The sequence below is a fragment of the Eublepharis macularius genome, chromosome 9 (genome assembly GCF_028583425.1).
Source record: "Eublepharis macularius isolate TG4126 chromosome 9, MPM_Emac_v1.0, whole genome shotgun sequence".
NCBI lineage: Eukaryota > Metazoa > Chordata > Lepidosauria > Squamata > Eublepharidae > Eublepharis > Eublepharis macularius.
Genome location: NC_072798.1, coordinates 63,448,094 through 63,468,084, shown reverse-complemented (window position 1 = coordinate 63,468,084; position 19,991 = coordinate 63,448,094). Strand labels below are relative to the sequence as shown.

The 19,991-nt window shown below is 36.7% G+C and overlaps 2 protein-coding genes across 5 annotated transcripts in view; both read left to right on the top strand.

Moving 5' to 3' along the window:
* CPSF6 (cleavage and polyadenylation specific factor 6) overlaps positions 1-9,948 on the top strand; it is a 31,829-nt gene extending 21,881 nt beyond the window's left edge. For all 4 annotated transcript variants that reach the window (XM_054987892.1, XM_054987895.1, XM_054987894.1 and 1 more), the window contains one exon: positions 4,752-9,948. The gene's annotated coding sequence lies outside the window, so the exon portion shown is untranslated. The remainder of the gene's footprint in view (positions 1-4,751) is intronic.
* Positions 9,949-12,678: 2,730 nt separating this feature from the next.
* Positions 12,679-19,605, top strand: YEATS4 (YEATS domain containing 4). Its single transcript, XM_054988689.1, has 7 exons — positions 12,679-12,907; positions 13,910-14,029; positions 16,156-16,222; positions 17,110-17,204; positions 18,133-18,225; positions 18,301-18,388; positions 18,773-19,605. Exons 1-7 carry the CDS (start codon positions 12,857-12,859, stop codon positions 18,940-18,942), a joined length of 684 nt encoding a protein of 227 aa, XP_054844664.1. The 5' UTR covers positions 12,679-12,856; the 3' UTR covers positions 18,943-19,605.
* The last annotated feature ends 386 nt before the right edge of the window (positions 19,606-19,991 follow it).

Here is a 19,991-nt window from a genome sequence, read left to right as displayed (position 1 = left end):
AAACCACTATAAGCAAAACATTTCAAACTTTTAGAGTAGTTTTGAGTGCCCAAACCAGAAGAGTACTTTAGGCTAGTTTGTGCAAAATGTAAAGTGTTCCTTGTTTAACACGTGTTTATAAACTGTTTTTATATATGCAAAAGAATACTGTGCCTGAAAAACATTGTTAAAAATCAGTTTGTTCTTGGGAAGGAATTAATTGAATACTCCTGTTCACACACTCCTTAATGTGTGTAGAATATGTGCAGTAGAAAACATGATTTTCTTCTTATCTCCTCCACCTTGTATCCATGCATTGGCTCTAATGTATGACCAGGAAAATCCAGTTTTTGAGATCCATTACCACTCAAAATCATGTGATGAAACTACATTGTAGCAGTGTCCTACTCTTTGCCACATATAAACTACACACATTAAAGTATGAGACTAGGATGTTCATATATTGTTTCAGATAAATGAACTTACCACATTTGAATTCAGTTGTTTTACTTTCTGTTCATTATATTAGTAAATCCTAGTTTTTAAAAAATAGATTGGATAGCTGTACTAAATGCCTAATTGTGTATAGATAGATTAGCACTACTGCTAGATTAGTCAATACTGCTACTCCTTCTTTAAGATACATTGCTTTTTTGAAATAGAAATTATTGGAGAGGATGGTTCATTTGCAGACTGACAAAATAGCAACAGCTATCTTTATGATCTGAAATTTTTGCCATTGTAATTAAGCGCTTTGCTAAATAGCACTTTTTCAGGATAGCAGTGTGCCTCTTGTTTACTTTTCGGAGGGTCATTGTAGGAGGTCATATGTGTAGCCATTATGCTGCAGCAGATTTATTTATGGTATGTGCTGTAATCATTCTGCTAGGAGCTGGTAGTTTACAAATTGTCTTTGATCAATTTAATCTCTCATACAGATATGATCACCTACCATTTTTGGCAAGCTTTTAGTTTTGTGTTGTAAAAATGTATAATTGCATAGTGAATAATAATCCTGTGCATGTGTTAGTAATTTTGCTGTTAGATTTATGTTGTGGGTTTGTTGATTTATATGGTTTTCTCATTGTCTCTGTTATGCATAGTCACCATTTGTGAATACAACTTGCTCTGTTCAGTAGATGCTCAGCAATTTATGTCACTACTTGTGGGATGATTCTCTGGGGGAGACAGTCAAGTATTTGGGGTACTTTTATTCAGATCATTAACTGTGCTGAATCTCTTGCTTACTGTGGTTTGAGAACTACCATAAAAACTATTATTAATATATTTGTTGCATAATGAATTATATTGGTACAGCATAAGAATGAATGTTTTAAAAACCAGTTATTGGTAAAATTGTAAAATTTATGAAGGAAGAATGGCTTTATAATAAACCCTTAATGTGAAGCTTTTTGTACAGTGAGAGGTTTTTATTGCTATGAAGGTTTGAAATAACATGTCTGTATGTATTGCTACCTATATCTTCAGACTCCATGTAGAACAAAGAATTATTTTATCGCAGAAAATGAAATGTGAGCCCCAGTAACTTCAGAACTATGATCCTTATTTATTAAGTAAATCAATACATCTTTGTTTTATGTTCCCTGAACACAGATTAATAACAGAAAATTACTAGTTTATCAGGTAAAGTAACTGAATGACTAGAGGATATTCAGACAAAACTTACTGGCTGGAAGTATTTCCCTTCCAAAATATCGACGTAGAGTGCCATTGAATATTAAGGTTGGGCAGTGGAGTATGTAAAACATAATAAGTGCATTAGTCTTTGTCATGGCTCAATTTGAACATTTACAGAATTGTAATTTTACAGTGTATAATAAGAAGAATGTTCAGCTTTTATTAAACATAATAGTAAAATTAAATGGATACACAACACTGGCATGGATCTAGAGAAGAGCCTTTTTTACACAAGTCTTTTGATCTCCTTGTTGGAGCTTCTTCTGCCCTCTAAAAAGATACTCGTTAATAATGTAGAACGGGGGAGGGGTGCTGCTGGTGGAAATTGGCTGCCATCCCTCTCTCCCTTTTGCTCCTCTGGTTCTAAGCCACTATTGCATTGTTATGATCGAAAGATTATGTGTTAAAAGGGTATAATTTGGATGTTAGCTTCATTAGAGAAAGATTTTGTATGAAATTTTGCTAAAAATTATTAATAAATTTTAGAGGTTAAGGAATAAAGTCGAAAGAAATTTAGCATTTGTTCAGATGTAAATATAAAGTAAGCTTTAGGAATTGTATGTGGGCAATAAGGTTGCATGAGTCATTGTTCTTGGTGTTCCCTTGCAAAGATTTTCCATGCTTATCTGTTTGATGTGACGTTGTAATCACCAAGTGGAGGCTGTTCCTAAATTCATTTTGGCCTGAACTTAACTCTGTCAGTAAATGAAGAAGCCTAAAAAAAAGTTTTAGTAAGTTGGCAAAGGATCACTTGAAAATTAATGTAGAAAGAGAATGGAAGGAGAACTGGCACGAGATTGGGGGAAGCGAGCTTGTGATCTTACTCATAATCCCTAAATCATGAACTGTTTTTGCATCTTTGCCAAACTATTGAAAGTCCTTGGCGATTACTATCGAGGATCATTTAGGTACTCAATTAACTGCCGCAGTTGCATAGTGTCTTGACAATTCAAAAGACGTTCCGGTTTTGATGTTACAAGTTGCATTTGCATATTGCTGTAGAGACAAATACACATTGTAAAATTTGTCCACTAAAAGTTCATATAGAAAATTATTTATGAAATTGTTATACATATTTATCATGTGAGTTTTAGAAGGCATATTTTGCTTTGTGTGTGGGAAGGAGAAGTGTTGTCACTGATATATTCTGGTAATTTTGCTGGAAATATTGGAGGACATCACTGAATAGCAATAAGCTTGTACATCTATATTTTTAAATGTTTTATTATAAATAATTTCAAAACATTGCTGTTCATGAACAATTAATAATTACAGCTTTTTGCTACATATGTTACTTTATACCATTTTACTAGAATATGGAGAACACTGGGTTGTAGCGTTTATAGATTCCCTATATTAGAAACCAGCAAATCTACATTAGCTAATCAATGTATGTTGAAATAGTTTTAAAGAACAGAATGTATGTTCAACTTCTCATTAAACTCTTGAAGTCTGTCTGCATAATGAAGTTTTAAACTTACTGTCTTGCCAGTCCATAAAAATGTGTGTGCTGCCATAGATGAAAACTACTATTCATTCATAATATATATTTCATGGTTCCTTCAGTGATTTTCTTCTTGTACAATTTTCCTTTAGCGGTATTAGAGATCATTTATGCCAGTAGAATATGCTGTTGAAAATGCTTCAGGTCCTAATATTCAGTATTGCAGCTGTCATCTAACTCCTCTGAAACATTAAGAAACTGTACTGAGGCAGTGCTGTCTTTTAATTGACCATTTGCTAGAATTTGCATCTTCCTATTTATTACATGGACTAGGGAAATTTAGCTGTGTTAAAAGGAAGACTAGCTACTCAGTGCTGAATAGGTCTCATGATCCTGCTTATTGGTAGCGTTCATAAGGCATGAGTGTTGAGAGAAGAAAATCAGGAATTTTCTAATCTAAACAATGTTAGTAAGAGTGGCTTTATGACAGCTGCATACTGCTATAAGTTCTGAAATTGCTCATCCGTATGTCTGCATTTGAAATGGTTTATTAATGTGTGTACTTTTTGCAAATAGTTTGGTTCAAAATTCTTTACAAAGTTTTGAAAATTATGTGAACCATTGATAAATGACTTACTGCTTTGCACTTTCATAGCTTAATTCTAAACCCATTACTTGGAAATAGATTCCATTGGGTTCGTGATGACTGACTTCTGAGCAGGAGTGGTTAAAATACTGCAAAGATAAGCATTAAACTGTTTAATGCTGCAAAGCTTGAATGTCAGTAGTTTTGAAATTAATAGTGAAATCCTAAGCAGAGTTGCTCCAGTCTAAGCCCATTGATATCTATGAGCTTAGACTGGAGTAACTCTGCTTAGGATTTCACTGTAAGGAAAGTTAGTGTGTATGTGCAAAGTGATCCCAGTAATATTCATGCATTAGAAGTACATAGTTCTCCCACTGAATGAAATAATGTCTAAAACAAAACAGGCTTACTAGAATTAATCTTTCTCCCTTACCAGTCAGCTTAGTTACTATATCATGGATAAAACTGATGGTTCAGATGTTTTAGAATGACTGTGTGACAGCAGCTTGTAAACTATTCAGATGGAAACTGGCTGTCTGTAGGTTCTCTTTATGCAGTAAACAAAGCCATTCAGTCATAAGTCCCTCATTCTTCCACATTTGTGGAAGTTCATATGAACTGGCTCTGAGTTGCCTCTAATTTCAGTTCCCAGTTTTGAGGCAGATGAGGGAGTTGCATTAATAATGTAAAAGATTTCTTTCAAATTATCATATCTTAAGAACTTTTTTTAACAAGTATGGTGGTTAAAAACAATGTAATAAATTATTTTGGCTGCTACATTATCCTTTGCATGCCTTCCTAGAACATTAGGGGTTTGAGGGTTCTGATAATTAATGGTATTCTGCACTGCTGTACTAAATGGTTCTAAAAGTGTCCTGGAATAATTGTAGTTTGAATGATTTTCAGGCGTGTAGTTGCTTTGTCTGTGTTAGATCCTTTATGCTGAAGTAGATGCACGATTTATGTATGTATAGTTAAACCAACAATTTTTGCTTGCTGTGGGACCTAGCAAAAATCTACATCACAAATTTTGACACATTACAGCTGAAGGAAGAGGAACACCTCAACAGACAAGAAACTTCATGGAAAGAGGCTTGTCCAGCAGTTCTCTTCATGTGATCGTCCAGAGCCTGTACAGATTCATGGATAAAATGAACAGGAATAGATCTGAATAAGGCAAATCTGCATACATGGTAACCAGTAGCTCTCTTACATTTTTATGTTGCTTAGCTGTTTTATTTGAAGGAACCTGTGTGATTTAAACTGTATCGCTTCTTGCAACTTTATTACTGGTTATATACATTTGAAAATTAAAAATGTGCAAACAATGGGAAAAAAGTCAAGTAAATGCTTGTTTTTATAGTAGTTTGGTTCTTGTTTAAATGTTCATATGATAATGTCTGTAAAGAGCACCAAATTGATTATAGTAGATGTAGTGTTGTAATAAACTGTTCAATGGGGCTGATGTGTAAAGCTGTTCAAGTTATTTGATGTTTACACCTCAGGGAGTGTCTTGTGTTCAGCAATATTTAATGGTGTTAAACTGTCTCTAACAAAACATTGCATATTTTTTGCATATGCATCAAATTGTTGTATTTGAATAGCTGGCATTTGTGTCCAACACCTGATACTAGAGTAGTGGTTACTTTTTTTAAAAAAAATTGTAGTCTTTCTGCATAGATGGCTTGTGAATTCGCTGAAGGTGTGTACAACTGTAAAAACTGTAGATTAATATTTTGTGATTCAGATGGACTAAACTTTCTTTTAAGAAAATGAAGTCTGAAAGTGAGTTCTAGTATACTGCTGCCTGATTATTATAATATGCAACACTAAAAAGTTCATTCAGACACACAGTTGGAAGAATAATTGGCTAGTTGCAAATGATGCTGCCGTGTTTCACACTTTTCCAAATGTTTCATCCTGCTGTCATAGGCAAATACATAATTGTACAGTGGTTAAAAAATGACTGAAGAGAACTGTTTCCCTCCTCTTTTTTTTAAAAAAAGTAAGATTTCTAATGGGCTTAGTTTTTTATTTAGCTACAAAACTGGCACTCACAACTGTATAGAGAAAAAAATACAATTTGTTTGTTTTCATTAACAAACAGATGTAGTTAATGATTGAGGTTTTACAAGTTTGTCCTAAAAGTTGAGTTAAACCACTGTAATTTATAACATATCTAAAGAAACACTTCTGGCTTCTCAATTATGAAAAAAATCATATAACATATATTTGATAAATGTTTTTTTTGTTTGCCAACTGAAATTTACTCATTGGAAAAATGCTTTCAAAAATTCCCCTATTTTGCTAATACGAAACTTTCAAGTTACAATTATTTCAAGGTATCAGTTTATAAATTACTTTACAATTTGTATGATTACAGGAACTGAATCTATAATTAGTGTTAACTTTAAATTAATCATTATGGTCTGCTATATTCACTAAAAAAGTCTGAGATGCATAATATTTACTCGAAGCATGAATGAAGGCCATTTCATACACTTTGTTGCACCAATCTTGAGATGCAGTTAAGTACGCTTGTAACCAATCCCAGCTTCTTCGCAAGTGTATAATAGATGTGATTGCACAAAACATTTGTAACTTTCACACTCCTTAAAACCTATTTAAGTGTATAACTAAAAGGTATAAGTTAAGATCCTTAAGAACTGTAAACAGAGTTATGCTTGTTAAATGGGTTCTTGCCTAACTGCAGCCCTTGCAGCTCCCCAAAAAACATTCTTGAGAGCTGGGAAACCCTCCAGATGGTGTTCATGGCAGGTGTCTGCAGCAGAGGGCAGTGGAGCGAGATCAGGGGAAATTAGACATATACCTCTTTCATATGTACACAGAAGAACTTTCCACTCACACTATGGTATCACTCGATTCAGGCCATAATGTGTGAAATTATGTAACTCGTGTTTTTGTTACATTTGGAAACCCTCAAATTATTGTCTCAGAAACTGTATCTCCCATACAACTAAAGACATATAATTGGAATTAGCAGTTTTTTATTTGTACATCTCAGGCCAATGCAGCTGGCAAACCCTATTTCTGACCAATAGTTTTTCTATATTGTGTAATGACTCTGAACTATTTGCTCTTGAACATTTTAAATGATTAACCTTTTAATATGAAACGGCTTTTTCAATTTTTGTACACTTAGGCACTCTCACAGTCCATTCCTGCTTTGTGAACAGGTTATGTTGGTTTATCACACTTAGAATGTGAGGTTTAACTTGCTGTAAGAATAATATATGGGGATGGCTTATGAAGTTTACTATCTGAAGATGAAAATTTTTGAACCCACTTTAGCCTCTGGCTTGTTTATGCATTGAAGGGATGGTCCAGAAGCTGAAAAGAATCAAAGAAAAAATCAGCAACTCCTGATTCACCTATTTTTTTACCCTGGGATAAAGTGATGATGTGTGTCTAAGCATTGCTTCCATTATAACAGGTGTCTAGGAGTGTAGAGATCCCTAAAGAAACAGTAATTGGAATGACTCGAGATAATCAACAAATGGGATGCAGATAAAATACCCTGGAATTGCTTATCCATTTAGACTAGGGGTTTGTCCCAACTCTGAGAAGTCCAATGTGGTATTGCTTCTGATTATTGCTGGGGGCGGGGGAAGGTGATGGCCAAAAAGTGGACTAAATCTGAAGAAACAACAGGTAAGTTAGACAGCTTCAAATATTCAGGAACCAAAACAAAATTTAAACAATAATTTAGGGTTGTTTTTTAAACTTACATTTTATCATAAAACAAGGGAGATGCTGTTTGGTTCAAATTCTCTTCCATTTTCTCCGCAAGAGAATTACCATTGCTGGCAATGGATCTGCCCCAAAAATCTAATAGATATGATTTTTGGTACTTTTTTGATATGTGCAGGCTGAACTTTTATAAGTAGTACGGTAGTAAATAATCCTAATTAACTGTCTTGAGTAATTTTTTTCAATGCTTTTTAAAATTCCAAAGATTTTTTAGAGGAAAATGTCAGAAGAAGAAAGCATTCCACTTATGATTAGGTTGGGGGGGGGACCTGAATACCTCCAGACTAGTCTAGTAAACGTTGCTAAGAATTTTTCTGAGTCCCCTCAGGAGATAAACTATCATGCATGTGTGAGACAATTAACTAAAATGTGGATAATGTCTTGGTTGCTACTGAAGTGTTGTTGATAAACTATTTAATTTGCTTCTGTTAGGGAAATGTAAATAACTTGCAAGAAAGTACCTGATACGCTGTTTGTAGGTATTCATAAGTAAACATAGTAGCATTTTATGTGCAGTCTTTTATAATTCTGCACTAAGTTAATGATACTAACAGCTGGAGTGTTTCTAGAAAAACAAAGCGGTATCAAATTGACTACTAGAGAAGCATGTGCTGCTTTCTGCTTTCATTCCTATTTTTAACTGTTCTACTAAGAATTTACTGTGTTTCAGTACCCATCAGACCTGATGGCCAACTAAATGAATGTTGCAGTGCCCATTTATTAAATGATAATTTATGTTTAGACTTTGATCTTCTTTGATCTTCTGATTAGTTTGCAACTGCTGAGGTTGAATGTTAGATATCTTTATTATGCTGAGTCTCTGGTTAGTTGCATAATCGAGTCTCTTGTATTTTTTCCATCAGATAAGTACAGCAAGTTTTAATGTTTTATGTATTGACTTTAGTTTTTAAAATGCCATGTAGATATTGGATTACTTCATTTCTCACTCATGTACAGTTTTAACCATCCTTTCCAAATTTTATAAATAGGCTCTTATTAGTCACATTGTTTACTTAGCTAGTATAGAATGCTGGAGAACAGACTGCCTTAAGATGCAGCTTTTAATGTTACAGCATCCTCTGTAAATGTACATTTTAATAAGATTTCAACTGTTTGTGAAATAAAGTCTTGGAAGGATGTCAGTAGAAAAACCTGTAGACTTCTTGAAATTAAAAAGTTACTATTTCCTGATGGTGGGGGGGAGCAGCAATATTGATTTCTAAGAGCAAAAGTTGGTATTTTTACAAGCATGTTAAGATTTTCCCTGTTTTTTAATGTAGTATAGGGACAGTCATGCCTATGGATCTGAGAAATGAATGTGCACAAGTTCATTTCTCCATTTCATCTCAAGCTGGTTTCCTCTCTTTGAAGCTGTTTAATTCTGGATTTGTCAGTTGAAAGAAGAATGCCATTGTGTCTATATTAACACATGTAGCATATAATTTTTAAATAATTTTTTAAAAGGTGTAATGGTGGCTTTAATTTTTTTTTTAAGATCCAGTTATAAATCTGGAGGATATAGAACAATACCTTTTTTTGTCTTTACAGCCTACCTATTTCCTTTTTTTCCTGGTAATCCAGTTTCTGAAATTAGAAACTCTTATCCAGATGCATATTTCACATTCAAATTCTGCTTGCCTATAGAACTGAATGATAGGGATTCTGCTTTGTCTTCATAAAATAACTACAAGTTGTAGCATCTGAATCATTTCCTCACTGAAGTAACAAGATCATTTGTAGACGTTAAGTATCATCTAAAGCTCTAGCTGAAATACAAACTAACTTAAATCACCACTGAAGGAAGCATACTGTATACAGTTATTTTCTGGGGAAGTTACCTTTATATGACACAGTCATAGCAATAATAGTCTTGTACTCTGTATTGATAGGTTTCACATAATTGAAGGCACTTGCTTGGTACTATTTTCCATAATAGTTTGACTTCCTTAATCTAGTAGAACTGATTGCAGATAGATTTAATTTAAAATATTTTCTATCCCCTTTTGTCAGAATTTCTTGCAGAATGCCTCTGGAACAAGCTGTTTTCCCTTAGAAGTTGGTATATGATTTTGGTTTTTATTCTGTTGCATATACCCAGCTATATACAAGCAAATAAATGTAGAAATTTAGCATCCTCTATAATTCATTGGGGTGTGAGATAATTTTCTAATGGCTTTCTAAACTGGTGGCCCAAAGTTCTATATAGTGTTCAGTTTCTGGACGCTAATGTCTTCACAAAGGTAAGAGGGTTCACATTTATATATGTAGCTTTTAAAGGCCTAGTGTGCCTCTAAATGTGACTCAACAACTTTTCACGTCTATACTTTTAATTGTTTGGTTATATTGCCTTTCTTTCCAGCCTTTAGGTGACTATTAAGAATTTGCTGTCCCACTATTTGTTGTTTTTTAAATTGCAAAAGAAGTTACATTGTATTGAAGAAAAATAAATCACATTCTTATGCAAACTTAACCCTGGTTTGGAATCTTCTGTCATGGTTTTGCCATTTGAGGCATGCTCTGGTACTTTGATGAACTATTAAGCTATTATTAAGCTGTTGCTTTAAATGAAAAGTGTTTTATATTGAGGAACTTTATTGATACAAAATGGACTTACCCTTCATTTTTATAACCTTTCCATGATGAGGCATCACTGTTTCTCACTCCTGTTACACTCTTGTTCTCACACAGAGCAGTCCCACAGGCTTCCTTGGGAGGTGATGGGCTCTCTTTCTTTAGAGGTTTTTAAGCAGAGGCTAGATGGCCATCTGACAGCAATGCTGAATCTGTGAACCCAGGTAGATCATGAGGGGGGAGGGTAGAATGAATGGGTTACATCAGTGCTAAGTTCTTGTGGCTTCATTACATGCCCAGGGTAATGCCAATTGCCACCTGGAGTTAGGTAGCAATTTTCCACAGGCCAGTTTGGCTAGGGATCCTGGAGGTGTTTTGTCACCTGGGCATGGAGTAGGGGTCATGGGCAGTCGCGGGGGTGGGGGATGTAGGTGTGAATTTCCTGCATTGTGCAGGGGGTTGGACTAGCTGACCCCAGAGGCAATCCTATGATTCTAAGAGCAATCCTTTTCTGTAGCACATCCTAAAGACCCCACTTTTGGCTCTTGCCATTTTTTCCCAGATACTGGAAATGAAAATGTATCATGTAAAGTCTACATAGTGTGGAACAGCCTTGATTAGACCACTGGTCTTTTTGGCCCAATATTTTTTTATCCTGGCAATGACTGTCCAGAGTCTCAAGCAAAGAGTTAACACTAGTTATTAATTAGAAATGCCAGGGATTGAATGTGAGGTCTGTTTTGCAAACCTGCTGAGCCATTGTCCTGAATCTAAACAACTCAAAGTACTTAATAATTGCATATCAAAAATGTGAACAGCCACTTGCTCAGTCAGATGGTGAATGAAACCGGTAATTTGGGATGCTCTTAGTAAGCCTAGAGCATTATACTGGAAAGGTGACCTCACTAAGGAACTGGGGCACCCCTGTTCTCTCCCTCCCCAAAAGCTTTGAGCCGCCTGAATCATACTGTACACTTGTAGCGTTGCTGACTCCAGCTTAGGAAATTTTGGGGAGTGGGGAGGGGAGGATGCACTGATGCCCAGTCCTAACACTGGTGCTGTTACCAAGAGCTAACCTATAGAAAATGTTGGAAAGTTGTGCTAAATAAGAAATTGACACAGCTGCATGCCCTCTGCACCCCAAAAAAACTTTGGGCCACCCTGAATTCCAGTGACAAGAACAGAGTAACAACATACTACTACAGGAGCTTTTGGCGGTCTTCCCAATTCTTGAGGAGGTAAATTCCTGTATGTTGGGAGTTGGAGCCTGGGGAGGACAAGTTTGAGAAGGGAGGTTGGCTGGGATGTGATGCCATAGCCCAGGGGAACTGATCCCTGTAGGTCTGGTGATCTCTAGACCCCACCCAGAGTGTAAGGCAAGTGCATGCCAGAAAATGGTTGAGGTTAATGAACGTAGTTGGATGCCACACCAAACAGCAACATTTTCCCTTACATTGAGCAAACAATACTGTGCATGAACAGTTACAATCACAATGTAAGAACAACAAAAAACCCTAAGGCCTTCATTTCCAGATAGTAGATGGTTTTGCAAAGAACAACTTTAATATGATGATGATGGATGGGGCTGGTCCAAAGTTTACACCCATTCCAGTTTCTTTTTAAGGACATTTTCCCAGTAAAATCCCAAGCGGAAACTTTGTGTCAAAGAAGTGTTTGGACTGGGCACCAGTGCATATCATCTTGTAGGGCACAGTCGGCTGAGTTTGTGGATGTATCACTTGTGGTTGTCCAAAGATTATTTTTGGGGGTGCACAGCTTTTCAATTACCAGTATTTCAGTACTGGTTGGATTCATGATCTAGAAAGGGGAAATGAGCTGGAAAGTAACTTCAGCTTCGTAAATTAACCCCTGGGAGGTGCAGTAAATATCGCAGCAGTAGGTCAATACGCGCAAAAACCACGGCAACATTCTTGGAAATAGAAAAAAAATGTAATCTGGATCTCTCACGAGACTAATCGGAACAAACGAGGTCTGCATAAAGCCTACAGAAAATTTAGTGCTCGGGAATTACAGAACGGCTGCATTGTTTTTTAAAACGAAGAAACTCCTGTGGTGCCTAAATGATCGAATATCTGCTGTAATTTCTTGCGTGCTTTGATTACTTCATTTGTATTTTTTCTGACAAAGACGGTTCCCGCAATTAGAGAACAAGGCTTTCTAGTGCAGGCAACTCAAGCGTCGCCTTTACAATTTGCCCGTTCTGCCTATGTACGAAAAAAAACGTTCCAGAGAGCTTAACAGGATTTGTTCGTAAGCGAGCGAATCGTCGTATTCTATGAATTCCAGCCTGCCTTTTCTGTTTGTTTCAGCCGAAAGAGGCTCTTCCGCTCTAAACGGTGAGTCTGTACTGTGGCTCTCTGCCCAGGGCAAAACCCCAACACACTCCACACGAGAGACTCCCCAGCAGCCTACACGGCATTCTTAGGCGCGATCTATCGCCAGAGCCTTTTCGCCCCTCAGGCCCTGCAGAACGCTGGCTCCAGAGAGGCCGGCTCGCCCTTTGAAGAGGAGCCCCTCCCTTCTGGCCAAGTACCGTCATGATACCACGTGACAAAGACCCTCCCTTCTGCGAAGATGGGAGGCGCCGAGCAGGGCCGGAGAGCGCCGCGAACTGAACGCCTTTCCCTGCCGGAAGTGGTTGAGGAGCTGTGGGCCGGGCTGGGAGAGGGCGCCGTTAGGTCCTCGCGCCCGGGTGAGAGGGCAGATGGGGGAGGCCTTGCCTTAGTGCGGCCGGGCTGCTCTAGAGCGGCGTGAGGAGGAGGAGGAGCCGACCCTTCCGGTGCAATATGTTCAAGAGAATGGCTGAGTTTGGGCCTGACTCCGGAGGGAGAGTGAAGGTACCAGCGCCTTTTGGGCCCAGGGGGAGGGGCGGCGGGAGAGCGAAGCGCGCGGCCTAACGGCTGCTTTGAGTGACAGGCGCAGGATTGAAGGATCTCGGGGGCGGGGCGGAAGGGAGCCGCTTTTCTGTATCCAGTTGCGCCCCACCTCAGAACAGCAATAGAGAGGTGGTGTGGAAATAAATGAGCAGATAGGAGTAAGGCCAGTTTTAAACATAGTTCTGAAATGATGCATGTGCATCTGGTTATAAACCTAGAGGGAGGCTCAAAAACTTATAACTAGAATTGACTGAATATGTAAACTTAGACTTGGGCTGTTTGCTAGTCCGTTTTAAAATCGGAATCCGTTTTGGTGCTTTTTTCTAATCAGTTTCATTAGGTTTTTATAAATAACATTTGCTGTAGTTTTGAATCTTAAGTTTGCGCTAAATACATTTATTAGTATTTTAAAGTTCTTTCACTGTTTATAAACTTTTCTGGTTTCCAAGTTTTGCTTATACACACTCAAGTAAAAGTACACAGTAATCATCTCTCTTCTTCTTTTTTTTTAAAAAAATAATTTTATTTAATAAAAAAGCGATAGAAAGTGCCTAAAATATATTTGTATATTTGATAATATACAAAGTAGTAGATTTAGACTACAACAAAAAGGAAGCATATACAAGATATATAACAGCACAACTAAATTATAAAATATAGTACTCTTCCTCTCCTTAATTACTCATACCCCAAATTTTATACTTAACATTATGTATTCAGTCTTACACTTCATATTTTCTGTTCTGCATTTTTGGAATCTTAAGTTTATAATTTATTTATATCCATATTAACTATTCTTGATTTTTCTTAATTTCTAACTACATAATCAAAAAAATCTCTATTTTTCCTAAAACTCCCAGCATTGGTCAGTTATTCATATAAGAGTTTAGCCATAGACGCATATTCATGCAATTTATAGTAGGCTGAATTCTGGAATGATTTTTGTGTGTTTCTTGTTTGAAGGGTGTTACTATTGTGAAACCTATAGTTTATGGAAATGTTGCACGCTATTTTGGGAAGAAGCGGGAAGAGGATGGACACACACATCAGTGGACGGTTTATATTAAACCTTATAGAAATGAGGTAGGCTAATTTTTCTCAACACAAGTCCATAAACATGCAAACAGATTTGGGTTTTTTTTTCTGATATTGTGCCTGATTATGGGTTGGAATCCATTCAGCCTCCTCCTTCTGTAAGCAGAAAAGCACTTCCCTACAGATTTTTGAGGATTCTCTTGCCCCGTTGCATACTTATCGCACTGCATATTGTGCTTTTTCTTAGCCTTACTGTGGTGTTTTATCCCCTTTTATGTGACCTGTATATTGCTTCCTTCCTGATTTCCTTATTTTCTTAGATTTTTGCTGCCATCAAAGACCTTAGTTCCCTCTCAGTTTGACTTATAGTATAGGACATCTTAGTTATAGATGGCAGAATTGCAGAACAGTCAACACATGGGGATGAAACAGGAGTTTTACTTCACCAGAAATAAAGTTACATGTGCATAACAGTTTCAGAGTAATTTATAAACGTGTTGATTTTAGAACAGTTGTAAGTGTAGTGAGTATGGATCTTTAAACATTTATATACAGATCAAGTCACAAGGACTGATTTTCCCCACAATTACCCCTTAGGCTAAAAATATCCAAAAGATATTTTGAGAGTTCCTAGAAGTTTACTGGACACATAGGCTGATTTCATCTACAAAGAAAACACAGAGACTTCTTAGCACTTCCCTCACAGAATAACTCTCAACTGTCATCCACACAGACTGACTGTCTGGCTGCTTACCCACTGCATTCTGGCAAAACTGCAGTTCACCTTACTTCTTAGGATACAGCTACCATCCAATCACAGCATGCTTCACTTACTCAGTCGACCCCTGTTCCTTTCTTACTTCAGAGGTCTGCATTTTAAACTGTAGCAACATACTTTCCAGATCTCCTGCATTAAGTAGCAGAAACACAACTATTTACATAGCATAACATTACACTTGCCCTCAGGAGTCTCTTGGGGACAAGAACAGGAGTGAGGAGACAGGAAAGATCTATTCTCCACACAGAACTCCTTGTGGTTGTTGGGATCCAGTCCGTGATATTTTAAGTATTTAATAGTGCAGTCCTGACTAACTGACTGAATAGTGCAATCCTAAGAACATTTTCCTGGGAGTAAGCCCATTGAATAGACCTTAGTAGAATTTTGAGCAGTCCTCTAACTTGAAATTAAGTATATTTGCAGCTTCAAACTATGAATTTCTGTACTGCCCTGAATTAAGGGCTGATTACTGAGGAAATGGTATAGTGAATACCCTTGGAAGTATTGCAATCTGAAGTTGGCTACCTGGAAACTCCCATTGACTGGAATGGTTATATTGGGATGTATTTCACGTACTTCTAGATAAATACATGGAAAGCACAATCCTGAGGTTTACCAGGCTACCGGAGGCCACGGGCCCACATAAATGTGGATGCACAGTGGGGCTGCCCTTGGGGCGGGAATTGATGTCAGCCGCAGGAGGGCAAAGAGGCAGGGAGGCACTAGTTGTTCAACACAGATTTTACTGAACTGCCACGGGCGAAGAGGATGTCTGGCCGTGTGCTGCCAACTCCCACTGGCCAGGATGGGAGCTGCCCGTGTATGTCCTGCGGTCAGAGCCATGGGAGATTTTTCTCGTGCTGCATTCTCAGGAGTGGGATGGTGTCATGGGCTACCAAGGAATGGTTCCAGGTGCTGGACTTGGATGGCAGCCAGGAAGGAGTACTGGGAGCCAGAACAGCCACGTTCCTGGGCTTCCCTGACAGGTCACAACCTACCTGAAAGGGAAACAACCACAAATGTAGTGAGAGGCTGGGCCCTGCATGAGCTGCTGCCCGGTCTGCCCTGTCCTGGATGGTGTCTGTGGCCAAGTGCAGCAGCAGCGGCTACATCATCACAGGTGCTGCTGGCAACCAGATAACACATACCCCTCTGGCAGGAAGATGCTCATCGTCTGCATCTGGCTGTCAGTGTAGAATACCAATATCAGAAAGCATCTGGGGAAAATCAGACATAGGCCATAGAAATGTTGCAAGATCCAGAAGCTTAGAAACCACTATTTCTCTCTAAACAAATTATGGGTGAACTGTGGGGTGGTGTGAACTAGAAAAGAATAATGAAACAGTATAAAGTGTTTAAAGAAGTTGAAAGTAATTGGTGACTATATTTATTCTAGGATATGTCTGCCTACGTAAAGAAAATTCAGTTTAAGCTGCATGAAAGCTATGGTAATCCATTAAGAGGTATGACTTAGGGTTTATTGAAACAAGATTGTCATTACCTGTACTTTTTTTATTAAAACTTTTTAAACAATATAAAAAAGCTAAAAAAGAAAGATTAAAAAGAAAAAAAAGGAAACACTAATATAAAGAAAGATATAGGAATAATCTCCAATTTTCTCTGTGAAAGGTATATGGTCACTACATATTATGCACTCACTCTAAAATTAAAATAAACAAATACTTTCCTTTTCCTCTAAAACTTTCTTTTGCTTCTTAATCTTCAAAAGCACAAATCATCACTTCATTTCTTTCTGTTTTCCGCAAAATGTCTATAAGGGGTTTCCAGTTAGCAATAAATTTAGATAACGTCTTTTCCCTAATCAAGTAAGTTTGGCCGTCTCTGCAAGCTCCATCATTTTCACCAGCATTCCTTTATTGTAGGTAATGTAACTTTCCATTTTTGAGCATATAATAATCTCGCTGCTGTTGTCATATACAAAAACAGTGTGCCATGAGTCGTTTCTAGCAGTTTATCGATTAGTCCCAAGAAAAAAAACCTCCGTTTTCATTTGTATATTTTAAGTCTTTAAGATTTTCTGAATGATTAAATGTATTTGTATCCAAAATTTATGGCTTTTTTACATGTCCACCATAAGTGATAAAATGTCCTCTCTTGCTGTTCACCATATCCAAAATCTATTTGAAACGTTCTTATACATTTTAGCTCATTTATCCGGTGACATATACCACTGATACATCATTTTATAGAAATTTTCTTTCAGGGTAGAACTTAATGTAAATTTTATCAGTTTTAAACCTTTCTAATAATTGTGCACAGAAGAACCATTGACAATTACATTACCTGTACTCTTGTAAAGTACACTTACACTCACTTTTCTTTATTTTAGTTGTAACGAAACCACCTTATGAAATCACTGAAACTGGATGGGGTGAATTTGAAATCATCATTAAAATATTTTTTATTGATCCTAATGAGAGACCTGTAAGTATTCCAACCCAATTGACACAGGGCTGTTTTTATATCTGATTGTATTGGAAAAATCCAACTCTGTTTTGGCGGAGCCCCTTCAGAAAAGAGTGTCTTTGACCTGAATAGTTTCATGTTTGGAAGACTGTTGGGATGCTGCATGTTTTCTCATTGTAGTTATAAGAGGCATTTTGCAGAAGTTCTGTATTTTAAGCAATTGTTAAAGGTATCATCTTGGTTAGGAATTTCTACTGTAGTGCAGCCTTGGTCGTGAAATTCTTCAGTTAGTACTTACTCTTGGGTCATAGTGGGAACACAGTTTCAAGAGCTGATGTAGGTGTGTAAACCTTCCCAATATTATTATTATTTCTTATTTTTAATTTTTAACATTTTTAATATTATTATTTTTAATTAGTTAAATCTATGTAGAGCTGGCTTCTGTGATTTACAGCTGAATTTTTAAGTTGAAAAGGTACGGGAGAGGGGATTACAATATCTAAAAGCGAGAATGAAATACTCACACGGTGGGGAAAATAGTTTAAAATAAAATTGTATGGTTTGTGTTTATTTCTTCCAAGACAAGCACAATAACTTGTGATATTAGAAGTGTTGGACAGTTGTGATTAACTGGAATTTTCAAGATGCAAGCTTGACACTTCTTATCAGGTCAAGATGCAAACTTGACACTTCTTATCAGTTGGAGAAAAACATCTGTTACAGAGATAGAAAACAAGGAATAGGGCTGCACAAGTGCAAATTCCTTGTGATCAACCAGCTTAATTGGATTCATTAGATACTGTACAGTCCATTTTTCTCTCTGATTGTGCCTCTACTATTAACCACTGCACCCATTGTATAGGATGTTAACGTTTGCCATTCTTGTTGTTGTGTAGTTTAAATAATGTGGCTATATTTTGTAAATGCATTTTTCTGTCTTCCATAGGTGACCCTGTACCATTTGTTAAAGTTGTTTCAGTCTGATACTAATGCTATCCTGGGGAAGAAAACTGTAGTTTCTGAATTCTATGATGAGATGGTAAGAAAGCAAAGGATAATGGAAAACTTGCTTATCTTAGCATGGAATGAAAGTAATTTGTTTTTTCTCCATTAGATTTTTCAGGATCCTAGTGCAATGATGCAGCAACTCCTGACTACATCTCGTCAGTTAACACTTGGTGCTTATAAGCATGAAACGGAATGTAAGTCAGATTGCTAAGTTTCTAGGCTACATGTCATATGTATTTTACATACCTTAGGCATTGATTTGAAAATCAACAGCCATGTTCATAATTCTGAATTCAGGTGCTCTTACTGTGAAAAATAAACTAGTCTGCAATCTGGGTTTATATAAGTGCTAGATTCTTAAAATATGGTATTTATGCTACAGTATGATTTAAATGACTCTTTAGGAATCAAAAATCCAGTTTAGCGAATTGATCATCTTCAAACAAAATTACATCCACATGTTCCATTAAACTTCATGTTTTGGGTTCAAAACAATATATAGTAGATTAAATTGGAATCACTGTATTTTATAAATATTTGAATACACTGTTGTAAGTATAACTTTTTTTTGCCTTCAGTTGCCAGTGTAGAAGTAAAAACTCGGGAGAAGCTAGAAGCCGCCAAAAAGAAAACCAGTTTTGAGATTGCTGAACTTAAAGAGAGATTAAAAGCAAGTCGTGAAACTATAAACTGCTTGAAAAATGAAATCAGGAAACTTGAAGATGATGATCAGTCCAAAGAGATATAACACACAGAAACCTTCTAAAGAGATTATCATGGAACTGATGATAATGTGTTCTCAGATTTTGTAGCGGCAACCACATATAAGGATTTTAGGGATTTCTTTGGCAGGGGGAGACAATATGTGCCATTTGATTTGTTTTTAAATAGTATTTTCATATTTAAAGATGTTTTACCTCTTATTTTAAATCATCTGACTACCTCAAAACTGAAAAAAATCTAAATTGCATTTGAGGTAAAGTATAGAACTTAACAAACATTTGTAATACACGTCACTGAGCCATATGTGAAATCTCTGCATATGATTGTTGTTAAACATTTAGAAATATTGTTCCTTTCATGAAGTCCTCAGCTGTTGACCCAGATAGGATGAAGTCTTCAGTGCATAGGTAAGTAAAGTAGCAGAGCCATCCCTAGCAAAGTTGCATTCTTGACTTCAGTGGGTTTAGATTAGAATGGCACTGCAACTCTCATGTGGCTCACCGTTCAGCAGTGTCAGAATCATCTGATAGATACTTCATTGGACAAAGAAGAACCATTGTTGAATTTACATATGTTACACTTGTCAAATGATAAATCTTACAGTTTTTGTGCTCTGTATGAATTGCAGATGACAGCCTTTTTGTTTGTTGTTTTTGAGTGCTGTAAATAAAAGTATTTTGAGTATGAATAGTCTCATTTCTTGAATGGTTTAAATTTCTTTCACACATGCATTTTTTTCTTCAGTACTAGAAATTGATATGACTGTAGCAACAGTAATGATTTTTTACATTACAAACTTTAAAGATGAGATTTATCTAGTCAGCTGACATTTTGCTTTGTATATTTCTTTGTTAGTCTGTTTAGAATCCTTCTCTGATCTTTTACTAGTGCCTTACCTCCAATGAATGAGAGGAGAGCTACCAATATTCCTAGCATTCTAATATGATGTAAAAGGACTTCCTTGCACTAGTGAGCCGTTATATCTGGCTCATTTGTAGTAGCTTGCTGCTTCTTGTTGGGATTCTAGGCAGATTTGGTCTGATACAGCCTGCCACTTAAGCAAGAATGAAAACT

What these genes read in the sequence shown, in the direction of transcription:
- YEATS4 (XM_054988689.1), top strand. Translation starts at nt 12,857, where the DNA reads ATGTTCAAGAGAATGGCTGAGTTTGGGCCTGACTCCGGAGGGAGAGTG. An exon ending in CTATGGTAATCCATTAAGAG is followed by an intron (nt 16,223 to 17,109) that starts GTATGACTTAGG and finishes TCTTTATTTTAG; the next exon opens with TTGTAACGAAACCACCTTAT. An exon ending in CTGAATTCTATGATGAGATG is followed by an intron (nt 18,226 to 18,300) that starts GTAAGAAAGCAA and finishes TTTCTCCATTAG; the next exon opens with ATTTTTCAGGATCCTAGTGC.